General features: G+C 51.5%; 1 protein-coding gene across 1 annotated transcript in view; it reads right to left on the reverse strand.

The window, feature by feature from the left end:
- Nucleotides 1–13,236, reverse strand: part of SH3PXD2B (SH3 and PX domains 2B) — a 61,794-nt gene that overhangs the window by 12,646 nt on the left and 35,912 nt on the right. The window contains exons 5-6 of the mRNA XM_058815319.1: nt 12,438–12,529; nt 4,972–4,997 (exon numbers count right to left, since the gene is read on the reverse strand). Of these exons, the coding sequence (XP_058671302.1) occupies nt 4,972–4,997; nt 12,438–12,529 (118 nt within the window). The remainder of the gene's footprint in view (nt 1–4,971; nt 4,998–12,437; nt 12,530–13,236) is intronic.

The raw sequence follows: 13,236 nt of genomic DNA on the forward strand, positions 1-13,236 counted from the left end.
GATGAGCAGGTGCATTTCATTCAACCACTATTGGTGATTCTGTGTGTGAGGCCATGGGAGGCCCTGGTATGGGGGACTTGAGGTCATCTGGGGTTCCTTGAGGTCATCTGGGGTTCCTTGAGGTCATTTGGGGTTCCTAGAGGTCATCTGGGATTACTAGAGGTCATTGGAGTCCCTGGGAGGTATTGTTTTAGTTCATCTGGGGTTACTGGAGGTCATTATTTTTAAATTGATCTAGGGGTTACTTGAGGTCACTGGAGTATTTTTTAATTGATCTTTTAAATTGATCTCTAATGCCCCAGAGATTTGGGCTTCCCAACAGGAAGAAAAGGATGGGAGACCTTGGCTATCAGGAGCCATCTACAAAGATTACTGGGCTAATATGAACTCTCATTTTCTACTTTATTCTCTGTATTTACCTGCCACACCTGGTGCAGAGACCAGGAAAAGTCAGGAGGGGGAGTTTCAAATGTTCCAGGGGGTTAAAAAGTAGAGTTTGTAATGACAAATTGAGAGATGAGAGGAGGGGTTGAGAGGAAAGATGTGTGCTAAGGTGCCATCCCCATCCTGAAGGACGAGATCTAGCAGGTCCTCAGGACTCCAGGATGTCCTGCTGCCTCCTGGAGAAGTTCTCTTGTTCACAGGGTCACAACCTCTCCCAGCTGCTCCTGACAATGCCAGACCACAACCAAGACTGAAATGTGTCTGCAGGGCAGTGTTATTTCAAGGAAAAGAAGGAAATTGTCTGTGTCCATAAACAGCACCCTGCAGAGCTCCAGGTGAGCTGGCCAGTGCAGAGGATCTGTTCCTGCCCAGGAAAGCTTCCTCCACACCAAACCCAAAGGTGGGGCAGCACACAGAGCTCAAAATAGCCCTCCAAAGTGAATGGAGGATGCTGGGACTATCTCTTCTAGCAGCTCAATTAAAGGTTTGTGCTTAAAGGGATCTGAGGATCCACCCAGCCCCTGAGAGAAGAATAACAACTGCAGGAAAGGATAAGTACTCCCCTTTCTGCCTCCCTCCTGTAATTCTGCCTCCCACCCGTGCCTCTGAGGCTATTTGTAGTTTCAGCAGCCAATTCTGGATCCTCCAATGTGCCCATTAAACCAGAAGAGAAGTGGTAAACCGAGCTTGGAGGTAGGCGTTAATTTCGGGAGCATTTCACCTGCCCTAATCATCCTGAACCACAAAAACACAGCCTGGAGGTAGCAAAGCATCCTGAGCACAGCCACACCTGGGCTCCCCAAAATAGACCGGTGTAAAGCTGCCCAGGGGGGTGAAGCACCAAAGCTCTGAGCTGGGGAGGGGAGGAGGAATTCATCCCCCAGAGAGGGTGTGCAGGCAGCTCAGGCAGGAGCTGGGCATCCTCAGCTGGGATGTGACACAAATGTGGCCTAGAGAAGGGGAATCCATCGAGGCAAGGGACCACTGAGGCCTTGGGCTGGGCTGCCAGAAGTGATGCTCGCCCTGGATGCAGGAGGGGCACTCAGCACATCCCAGAGCTGACCCAGGAATGCTCACAGCACTGACCTCACCCTTGGCCTGCCCAAAAATCCTTGGGTTTTGTTTGGTTTTGTTTGGCCAGAAGCTTGGCCTTTCACACAAGGGTTGAGATGTACAAACCCAGCAGGAAATCTCACAGATATGGGAGTGCTTGTGGTCTTTCCTTTTTCCTTTCCTTTTTCCTTTCCTTTCCTTTCCTCCAACAGTGAGGAATTCCTGACAGAGTTTGGCCACTGATGCTCCCAGAGGGAACAAAGAGCTCAGCACTGAATTAAGGGCACAGGTATTTGGGTTTGAAACCTGTTGTACATTCCAGCCTTGGCTTAATCTCCAAGGCATCTCTCAAAAATGTCATTTTTGGATGAAGTCCCTTCCTCCTCTGCCTGTGTGGATCAGATCCAGAGCTCTGAGGCAGCCCCTCTTCTCCCAGAGATCAGAACTGCAAGGGGGATGGACCTTCCTCCTGCTCTCACTGAAATGGGCCCTGAAGGCTCTGCTGAATTCTTTGCAAACCCTCTCATCTCCCCAGGGATCCTTCCAGAATGTGGAAAACAATCACATGGAAATCCCATCCAGCAGTGGGGCTTCACACAGCTCCCCTGAGGCTCCTTCAGTGCCTCTCCTCAGCCCAAGCACTGCAGGGACATTCCCCAGCACAGCAAAAGGGACGTGGGCACACAAGAAAGCAGCTAAAAGCAAACTGGCAAAGGGGCATTTGAGGTCTCTGCCAGCCTCCTTGGGCAGCTCCACCCAAATAGAAACTCTGGAGGCAGTTCCAGGCTCGCCTGCACCAAGCCATGGCTCTCCATCTGTGCTTTCTGTGAGAGGCAGAGAGAACAGAGACGCTCCAACAGGCAGGGCACTGATGGCGTGGCTGCTTTTAGACAAACCTAAAGCAGGGGCCAAGGCAGAGCCCCAAAGTCTGGGATAATCTGGGATAATCCACCCCCTGCAAGCTGTGCAGAGCCCACGCCTCAGGCTCAGCCAGGTGGGATTGCAAGTGCTGTACAAAAAGCTGAGCAAAGAAAGCAGATTTTATTTCCAGTGCACACACACACCAGGCCCTCCTCAAAACTCCAAGTGTCATCTGAGTCCCGTGGTCACCACAGGAGCAGCACTTTAACCCACTCTGCATCCCAGTGTTTGCTCAAATCCCATTTCCAAACCCAGCTTGCACTGCCAGTGCCTCAGAGCTCCTTCCAGCACTACTCAAGAGCAGTTCAGCCCCTCTCAGGCAATTGGGAAACTGCTTTTTGGACAATCCTCGTGATTGTTGTTTGTTAGCAGCTGTTGGATGACCCCTCCTCAGGGACATCCTGGACTGAAGGAGTATTTTTTGCGCCTTGCTGCACATTTGTTACCTCAAAGCAGGCCTGGCCTGAGGACCCAATGAACCACCAGGCATTTCCTCAAGGTTTAGGAGTTGGGGTCACAGCAGCTGAACCCAATTCTGTTTCTGCTGCCAGGAAATGCAAGGCAGTGAGATGAATCTCTGAACATGTCTGGCACGAGGCAACAACCCTGTGTAAGGTTACTGAGAGCAAACACCTTTCCCTGGTGGCTGCTGCCAGGGCAGAACAGCACATCCTGCCCTGCCAGAGCTTGGATGTTATCCAAACTCTTCCTTCTCACTGGAGAACTCCTGCTTCTCTATCAGGCAGCGTCCTTAAATTGAATTTTGCCCTCACTGAACTGAGTTAAGCAGCAGAAATTTTCTTCCTCATCTCAACCATAGTGAGGCCTCCCCTTCTCTTGTCCCCAGCACTTCGGAACAGAGCCAGGCTGTGCTGGCAAAGGGCTCGTGAGGGTTTAAAATGCCCATCCCAATGTCCTGCTTGGACAGGGAGCAGTCAGAGACTGAGCAGAAAATGCTGTCAAAGGTTTGAACAGGTTAAATCCCTGTGAGCCCCACAGGGATGCAGTCAGGTCATGAGAACAGATCAAAACCAGGAGCCACCAACCACACCACAGCTTCCCACCTGCATCCTACTGTCACGGGTGTATTTTATGAAAAATCCTTTTGTTAGGATTTTTCTCCTGAGAAGCTGAGAGGCCTCAGAAATGAAATGTAAACATTGATTATCTGCTGCTGTGGAATGCAACAGGTGCATCTGTGATTGGTCTCATGTGGTTGTTTCTAATTAATGGCCAATCACAGTCCAGCTGTCTTGGACTCTCTGGTCAGTCACAAGATTTTATTATCATTCCTTGCTATTCCCTGCTAGCAAATCTGATGAAATCCTTTCTTCTGTTCTTTTAGTGTACTTTAATATATAATTTTCTTTTAATATAATATATATCATAAAATAATAAATCAGCCTTCTGAAACATGGAGTCAAGATTCTCCTCTCTTCCCTCATCCCGGGACCTCTGCGAACACCACCACATCCTACCACCAGCCTCAGTGAAAACATCAGCCCCTGGAGGGGGGGTGAGCTGCAGCTCCACTGGAAAGGGAATGGAGTCTTTGAGTCCTCCTGTGCCTCTCCTGCCTCGTGCAGGAGGAACCCACTCACCCACAAGGGGGTTTGCTCACACAGGGGATGGCAGTGCCAGCTCTCTGCCCAAAATCCTTCCCAGCACTGATTTCAGCAAGATCTCCATGCAGCCAAAGCTCAGACCTTCCTTCCCAAAGAACCTCACATCATTTTTATACCTTCTGCAACTCCAGAGCTGAAAGACCCCTCCTTAACCCACAGACCAAAGGCCCTTCCGCTCCTGTCTCCTCTCTTTTTGGGAAGCTCAATAACCCTAAACCCCAACCAGGGGGTTTTTCAGAGATGTCCCCCTCTCCTGAGGAGCAAGGGCAGAGCATCCCAAACCCCACCACCTTCCCAGGGCTCCCAGTTGGTGCCATGATGAAGGAGAACATCCAGCTGCACCAGGAGACCTCCAGCCCCACACTGCCCCCCAGGCAGCACAGACATTCCCCTGAACTCGTGAAATATTTCATCCCCAGCCCTGCAGACCCTCAGCAGGAGCTGGGACACGTCCCCTGCCCGTGGAGCTGCACCAAGAGCCAAGCCCAGCCCCTGTGCCACCACCCCGTGTCCACCAGCCACCACAGAAAGGCACAGGGGATGTGACAGCTGCTGGCAAGGGTGACAAGCCTCCTGCCCCCCCAGCTGAGCAGTGTCCCCGAGAAAGGCAGAGCAGAGCAGGGCAGGAGCAGCTGTTAGTACCTCTGTGCAGGAAAGAGGCCGTTCTCTGGATAATCCCTGATGAGGAACAAAAGGAGGGGAGACAAGGCATGAGGCAGGGAGGGGATGAACTGGGGGTCCAGCAGAGCTCACAGCACCTCCAGGGCAGTGCTGGGGGCTGTGGGCATCTGACCCACCCTGGAGAGCCCCACAGAGCCTCAGGGATATGGGATGAGGGCCGTGGGGCTGGGAGCCCCACAGCAGGAGAGCTGGCCTGTGGGTGGGAGCAGGAGTTGGTGTAAGCAGCAGAGAGGAAAGGAGTCCTTACCAGACCTCTTCTTCCCAATGGGCTCCCTGAAAAAGAGAAGAAGAGTGTCAGCAGAGTGAGGGGACAGTTGGGGTGCTGGCTGAGTGACAAACCCACCCAGGAGTGCACACAGGGCTGGCTCTGGTGGGGCCACTGACCCTCCTCACCCAGCCACTGTCTCCATGGGCATCACCCACCTGCAAACAGCCCCTGCCCCCTGCTTTCATTTCATAATTTAATGTTTTGTCCTTCCCAGGCTGAGCTTGGCTGCTGGCCTGGCCTTGGTACCGAGGCACTTGGTACCACCTTGGGCACTCATCCATGGAAGTGTCAGTAAAGTAAAAAAAAAAAAAAAAAAAAAAAAAAAAAAAAAAAAAAGAATATAAAATAAAATAATAAAATAAAATAATAAAATAAAAATAAAATAAATAAAAATAAAATAAAATAAAATAAAATAAAATAAAATAAAATAAAATAAAATAAAATAAAATAAAATAAAATAAAATATAAAATAAAATGCAGCCAAGATGGAGTGGAAACAAGCAGGACATTGCTACAGAAACTGGAGCCTGTGGAGCTCAGAGACCACAGACTGTGCAGAGACCTGAGCACCACGTCCCAGGCACAGAGACCCACAGGGGAATCTGGGACAGAGCATCCCAAAGATTTCTCATTGCAGAGCTAAATCAGAGTTAATTAATAATCCCCATTAAAATTCCCCCAGTTCAGAGGTGCCACAGGGAAGGGAGGCAAAGCAAGGCAGGCTGGAGACCAGCAGGTGGGGATGGGAATAACTGGAGTTCCTGCCCTGCCTTCTGCTAAAGCCATCACGGTAACTCATCCCCTGCCTCCCTCCCCTGGCTGCTCCCTCGGAGTGAGGGGGCAAGGAAGGAGCTGCAATTCCACTTTGCTGCTGGGACGTTCCTGGCAGGGACACAAAGAGCTGCAGGTCTGGGGAGCAGCAGCCTGGCCCAAGCACCTCAGAGGGGACAGGAGCTCAGACAAGACAGGAAACAGCAATAAACTCCTGGCAGCATCTCCTCCTCCTCCTCCTCAGATCCCCATGGAGCAGAGAAGGGAAGAGCAGAGCTCATGTGCACAACTCCATGGAAACTCATGGCTCCAGCAGAAGGGGAGGAAAAACCTCTCTGCCTTGCACTGTAAATCCCATTTAGCTCCAGCCCCCAGCAGCCACAGCACAGTTACAAAGCACCAATGCCCAGCTGGGACAGGGGGACACCAAGCAGCCCCACAGAGGTGGAAAAAGGCCAGGAATGCTTCTCCAGCTGCTTCCCAGAGCGCTGAAGGCAAAGGTTGCTGTGTGACTGGAGCCTCACTTAAAGCTCTGAGCCAACACCACAGGCTCAGTGGGCTCAGCTCAGTGTCCTTCAAGAACCTCACAATGCCCTGAAAGGAAACTCTGACACATGGAGAACTCTTTGCACATTCAATAATCTCCACATGCCATGTTTTTTTTAGGAAAAGAGAGTCAGGTTTCTCAAGCATCTTCTCTAGGCAGCATCCCTGAGGATCCAGGGGTGGGAAGGAGTGAGAGGGGGAGCACAGAGGTTGAGCAAAGTGAGCAGACTTTAAAAATAAATTAAAAGCAAGTACAAAGAGGCTGCTTTTCAACAACCTGTAAGACAACTGCTAAACTACTCACTGCAGGATGCTGGGGACACTGAAATTCTTCATGGACTTACAGGGTCGTAATTCAGGCAAGAAATGTTAACTAAAAGCCATTAATTCTAAAGCCAGGTCTAAAGAAGAGTTGTTACAAGCTGGCTTGAGTTTATAAAGTTTTTCCTGAGGCACATTTGGTGGCTGCTGGGCCAGGCAGGTCCCAGAGGTGCAGGGAGGTGGCCCTGAGGTTGTCACCCAGAAAAACCCACCTTGCAGTGGGACTCACAGCAGAAAAGTTTCCCCAAATTGGCTTTGGGGACCTCAGCACTGGCCCTGCTGGTGGAATAGGTGAAGGACTGGAAACCCAACAGGAGGAAAACAACTGCAGCTGCTGCAAACCCACACAGGAGCCACATCAAACAGGACGGATCTGAGGTCAGCATTCCAAGAAAACATCTCCCTCACATAAAAAAAAAAACCTCTCTTGTAAAAAAAGTCGTGCTGTAACACAGTAATGCCACAAAATAGCTGTCAGGAGGGGCTTCATCTCCTGAGCATCCAGTCAGCTTGGAGATGTTTGCAAGATTTATGGAGGCAAGGAGCAGGGGACAAGAGAGCCCTTGTTGGGGAGAAGTGATGTTTAGCAAATGCTCCAGCAGCCCTGAAAGGAGCTCCTGTCCCCACACTGCAGGGCTGGCCAAGCTGAGCCCTGGGGCTCAGGAAAGCCAGAGCCTGCCCAGGAGCTGGCACTCTGCAGGGCTCTGCAGAAATTGGTATTTCTGCCTGCTGTCAGCCAGGACAGGCAGCTCTCACAGAAAGGGGAGGAGGCTGCTCTGGAGCTGGGATCCAGCCTGAGCTCCTGGTGGGGATCAGCAGAAATGCAAAACAAACAACTCTGTGTACAAGCTGGGATCTGTCTGCAGAGCAGGACACGACCCCAAAGCCGCAAACCAGCAAGAATCCTTATCCAAACCGACATCCACCAGCTCATGGATCTCTGCTCTGCCAGCAAAAGCTCCTGGAGTGGCTTCCTGCAGCCCCTCCATCCCTGAGCAGGGACAAAGTTCAAAGCAACAACTTTTATAAGTGTTTTATACACGATGGGCTGCTCAGCTCACCGGAAATCCCAGAGAAAAACGCTTTTAATTGAAGAGGTTTCTCATGGCCAGGGTGGGAACATCACAACAGCCCCTTCCCACCACACCCTACTTGTAACTGTGGGCGGTGAATAAATAACTGCTTGGTAATATTAACAACTAGTTAGTCATTAATATTAATAATTTATTAATAACTATTAGAGCCTTGCTTCTGTACAGAGTTAACTGCTTGTAATTGTGGGCAGTGAATAAATAACTGCTTGGTAATCCTAATAACTAGTTAGTCATTAATATTAATAATTTAGTAATGACTATTAGGGCCTTGCTTCTCTACAGAGTTAACCACTTGTAAATGTGGGCAGTGAACAAATAACTGCTTGGTAATACCAATAACTAGTTAGTCATTAATATTAATAATTTATTAATGATTATTAGGGCCTTGCTTCTTTACAGAGTTAACCACTTGTAACTGTGGGCAGTGAATAAATAACTGCTTGGTAAGAGTAAAATAACCAGTTAGTCATCAATATTAATAATATTAATAACTATTAGGGCCTTGCTTCTCTGCAGAGTTAACCTGGGCTCCCTGATGTCTCAGAGCTGAAACTGAGCTGGAGAGGGAGCAGCTGAATGCCCTGACTCAGCAGTGGCTCCGTGCCCACCCCTCAGACCTCCCCAGCCTTTTCCAGCACCTCTGCTGTGGTTAAAGGCAGCAAAGGGCTGGGGGGAGCTGAGGGGGGCACACAGCACCTCCCAGCTCAGCATCCTGTGCTGCTCAGACCTGCTGAGAGACGTGGGGAGCAGGAATTTGATGACTTCTGCTCTTTGAAGCTGCAGGGCTTCCATCCAGCACTGAGGAGAAAAATCCCACATCCCCCAGATTGCTGACTTTCCAGAGGTTTCTTTTTCCATAAGCATTTCTCCTCTCCTCCTTTCCTTCACTGCTCTTCACAAATTCCTCTGGATTCAGCCTCTTTCTGCCCCTCACTGGGCAGCCCCGTGAGTTGGAAGCACTGGGGTAATCCCAGTCAGGGATCCACATCACAAAAGCCACCAATTGTCACTGCCAGTAGAAGCCCTGCCACCTCCCCCTGCTCTCCTGTTTGATGTGGTCTCTCCAGGACACAGGAAAATGTGGGGAAAAGAGGGGATGGAGGAAGAGCTTCACCTCCCTCTTCCACCCACCAAATGCTGAGATTCCTGTCTCACTCCCCTCCTGGCTGTGACATCCTGCCCAGCTGGGAGCAGTGGTGCAAGGAGGAGGAATAAAGTCAAAGTTTGAGCCTTTTCCTCTCCCTTGGAGAGCAGGGGGGCGTTGGAAGGGCTGAGCACTGCTCGTGATGTTCAGCACAGAGCTGCTGAAGGGAGCAGGAGAAGCAGGAGAGCCCTGGCTGAGCCCAGGGAGAGCCCCAGCTCTGGGGAAAACAACACCACAGGGGCCTGGAGGGAAAGGCTGGGGCTGTCCAAGCTCCTCTTTCCATTCCCAAACACTGCCAGAACCAAGGACTCAGTTCACCCTTTGCAGTTAAAGCAGAGCTCCATGAACTGCAGTTAAACCAGAATTCCATAAACTGCAGTTAAACCAGAATTCCATGAACTGCAGTTAACCAGAGCTCCACAAACTGCAGTTAAATCCGAATTCCAAGGACTGCAGTTAAATTAGAATTCCATGACTTACAGTTAAACCAGAGCTCCAAGAATTGCAGTTAAACCAGAGCTCCGAGAGCTGCAGTTAAATCAGAATTCCACAAACTGCAGTTAAACCACAATTCCATAAACTGCAGTTAAACCAGGATTCCATGAACTGCAGTTAAACCAAAGCTCCACAAACTGCAATTAAATCAGAGCTCCACAAACTGCAGTTAAAGCGGAATTCCATGACTTGCAGTTAAACCAAAGTTCCACAAACCACAGTTAAATCAGAATTCCATGACTTACAGTTAAACCAGAGCTCCAAGAGCTGCAGCTAAATCAGAATTTCACAAACTGCAGTTAAAACCAGAATTCCGAGGACTGCAGTTAAACCAGGATTCCATTACTTGCAGTTGAATCAGAATTCCACAAACTGCAGTTAAACCAGAACTCCATGAACTTCAGTTGAACCAGAATTCCAAGGGCTGCATTTCAGCAGAGCTCCAAGGGCTGCAGCCAGCTGTGGCCCTGGCAGGGTTTGACACCCTGGGGTGCAGTGAGTTGGGTGAAGCCTCACCTGCCCCCAGACAGGACAAGCACAGGGTGGATCCAACAGCACTCACAGGCACATCCCCTCCTCTGCCACCAGCTGCCACCCTCGTGGGCAGGGGTGAGCAGAGGTGCCAGCCAGGGATGCCCAGGGAAGGGACAGGGAGCAGGAGGGTTCCATGAGAGTGGCTGACTGGTCCTTTTCCCCTCCCTCATCCCCACCTTTCGCCCACTCAGCATAAAAATATTATCCTTTTATTTTTTTCCTTTTTTTTCCCCTTTCCCCCACTCTTTTCAGGGCCTGGCTCCCTTTCAGCCTCGCAGAGCAGAATGTTTCTGTGCTGGATGAGGGATGACATCCGGGCCAGCCCCAGACACGCCATCACGTCTGATCCAGCCCAGCCGTCTATCACAGCTCCCATCTCCTTAGTGCTGAGCTGGCAGCACTCCAGGCCTTGGGAATGGGCTCCCAGCCCCTCCAGAGGACACAGCCAAGGACTTGGATTCATTAGCATTTTGAATTGCAGCTAATAAATACTCCTCTGGCATTTGGAATGGGATGGGGGACACAAGGGGGATGTCCTTGAGATGCTGCAGGGCTTGGCTGCTGGAGGCAAAGGGACAAGGGGCACCCACGGGGTCCCTCTGTGGGCTGCAAGCTTGGATCTCCTCCTGGAGAGGGGGAGAAAAGGAAGGAGTGCATTCTCTATGGAGAGGGACAGGCAGGGAAGCAGCACATTCCCAATGGAGAGGGGCAGGCAACACGACCACCACTGGATTCAGCATCAACTGCTCACCCTGCAGTGGTCAAAACTGTGTCACAAACTCACAGAATTCTGCACCCAGGCCCCTGTGGACTGTCCCACCACAAAAACGTGTTTAGGATTGGGCTCCAGGCAGTGCCTTGTGTCTCACACCCAAAGCAGGGAGGTGACAGGGGACTGGCCCTGAGGGCTGCAAGGACAGAGGGCTGGGAGCTCTCTGCAGCACAGCAGCTCCCAGGGCTGCCCCAAAGGTGTCCCCAGACACCTGAATGCTCTGGCCACAGTGCCCACCCTGCCTCATTTCTGGCTGAGCCTAAAAAATGAAATAAAGGTGAGGAGAGAGGGTACAAGGCTGAAGCTGCCCTTCCATCCCCTGTGGCTGAAGGTCCCACACTGCAGGTGGGTCCAAGACCTGACTCCTACTGCAGAGCAGCTCCTCCTCCTCATGCAGGGCTCAAACATCCCTGCAGAGACATCCCAAAACAGCCTCACCCTCTGATGTCCTTGCAAGCTCATCTTGTCCTGGTGTCCCTTGCTTGCCCCTGAGAGATGATCTTCCCTGAGAGATGACCTTTTCTTAGAGATGACATTCCCAAAGGAATGACCTTCCCTGAGGGATGACCTTCCCTGAGGGATGATGACCCCTGGAGCAGCAGGTTAAGTGGTGAGCAATAGCTGGGCAGGACAGATGAGAGCATCAGAGACAGCAAGCAATTAGTTAATGGGCTCTGGGGCTCTCAGACCAATCTCATCAGTGACCACGAGCTGCAGGAGAAATGATGACAGGCCAAGGCAATAGAAACAGGAGCCAAAGGAGGAAAGCAGGGATGGGGGAAGGGGGAATTAAGAGAGGGAATAAAATAATCAAAAATCCAGGGAGAAGATGTAGAACACACAAGCAGAGCACTGAGCTGGAGACCTGACAGGCTCAGCTGCTGCTCAGGGGGAAAAACAAAATCCCTTTATCTACCTCCACACCCTGCCAATAGAGAGTGGTGTCAAATCAATTTATTGCCTCTCTCCTGACAGTCAGTCAGGCTCCTGCAGTGCTCAGAGCCCCGTCACAGGCAGCAGGGAAGGGAGAGCAGCACACGGAGGAGGCTGCTCAGATTCCTGCTGCTCGTGATCAGCAGGAGATGGATGGGTGGCTCCTGGCCAGAGCAGCTCACAGTCACAAGACTCAGAACCACACTGAGTTGTGTAAGGTTCCCTGCAAACCTCCCTGGGTTTGCATGGAGAGGCTCTGGAGTGTTCTTATGGATGGGGCTCACGGATTTGGGGAGGGAAATGCCCTTCCAACGAGGCAGAGTTGGTGCAAGTGTGTGAAGTGAGGCTCTTCAGGCTGATCATGCTCCTGAGTGCTATTTGCAAGGAGAAAGAGGCTCAGGAAGAGACCAACACTTCATGGGGTACAGAGAAGTGTTTCCACTTCCCCACTGGAGAAAAGTGTCCACACTGAGCTGCAGAGCGGGACCAAAGTGTCCAAATCCCAGACCTGTGACTCACAAGGGAATTGCTCACAAACACCAGAGTGCTGGGAATCAGCAAGCCCAAGGCAGTTCACGTCTCACCACCATCCCAGTTTGTGTCTCATCACATCCCAGTTTGTGTCTCTCCACCATCCCAGTTTGTGTCTCACCATCCCAGTCTCTCCCCACCCTCCCAGTTTGTCTCCGCACCATCCCAGTCTCTCCGCACCATCCCAGTCTCTCCCCACCATCCCAGTTCATGTCTCACCATCCCAGTCTGTCTCTCACCATCCCAGCGTGTCTCCCTCCCTCCCAGTTTGTCCCCCCCAGCAGAGGCACACCCACCCACTCACTCTTTGGGGGGGCTCAGGTCGTCGGGCCGTGTCTCGAAGAACTGCAGCACCTCCTCACACTGGGAGATGTAGGGGGGCAGCTGGATCAGAGCCTGGGGAGCAAACACACACAAACACACACACACGCACACACACACACTGCTGATAGCAGCATCCACACTGTGCCAGGAGCCCAGGGAGGACCCCTGGGACACCAGTGGCACCCAAGGGGTTCCCAGCACCAGACCCAGAGAGCCCCTCTCCCACCCAGCACCCCACCCTGCTGCAGTTAGACTAAAGGAGAATAAGCACAGACTGCCCAGGCCCTGCTTAGCCAGCTCCACCTTTGGGGCAGATGTTGTGCCAGAGGCTGGGAGCCCCAAGGTGCCCATGCAGCTTCCCAGTTCCATTTCCCATCCCTGGGAAAGGCTGGGCACTTTACACGTGGGAGGCTCCCAGTGCCACCTCAGCACAGCCTAAAAATGCTCCTTTGGGTAATGGGAACTTGGGAAGGGGCAGGGAGAGAAGGAAGAGGCAAGAGCACAGACACCAGGGCGGGAGGCTGCTGTGCTGCAGGAGATGTAAAATTCCCTCTGCTTCTTTCCCTTCAAGGCATCTATTGCAAAAAAGCTTCAACAGTGGGACTGCAGGGTGAGAGTGCCTGGCTGGGAGGGCAGTGGGAAAAGGGAGTATTTCAGATCAGGGAGCAGAGCTGCAGCCTGAGCTGGAGCAGATTTATAATCAGATTTCTGCACAATTCCCCCTCCCCTCTGTTTGCAGTCCCGTGACAGCAGCGTGGGCACAGCAAACCTCCCCTCAT

This window comes from Ammospiza caudacuta, chromosome 16 (assembly GCF_027887145.1).
Source record: "Ammospiza caudacuta isolate bAmmCau1 chromosome 16, bAmmCau1.pri, whole genome shotgun sequence".
NCBI classification, from domain to species: domain Eukaryota; kingdom Metazoa; phylum Chordata; class Aves; order Passeriformes; family Passerellidae; genus Ammospiza; species Ammospiza caudacuta.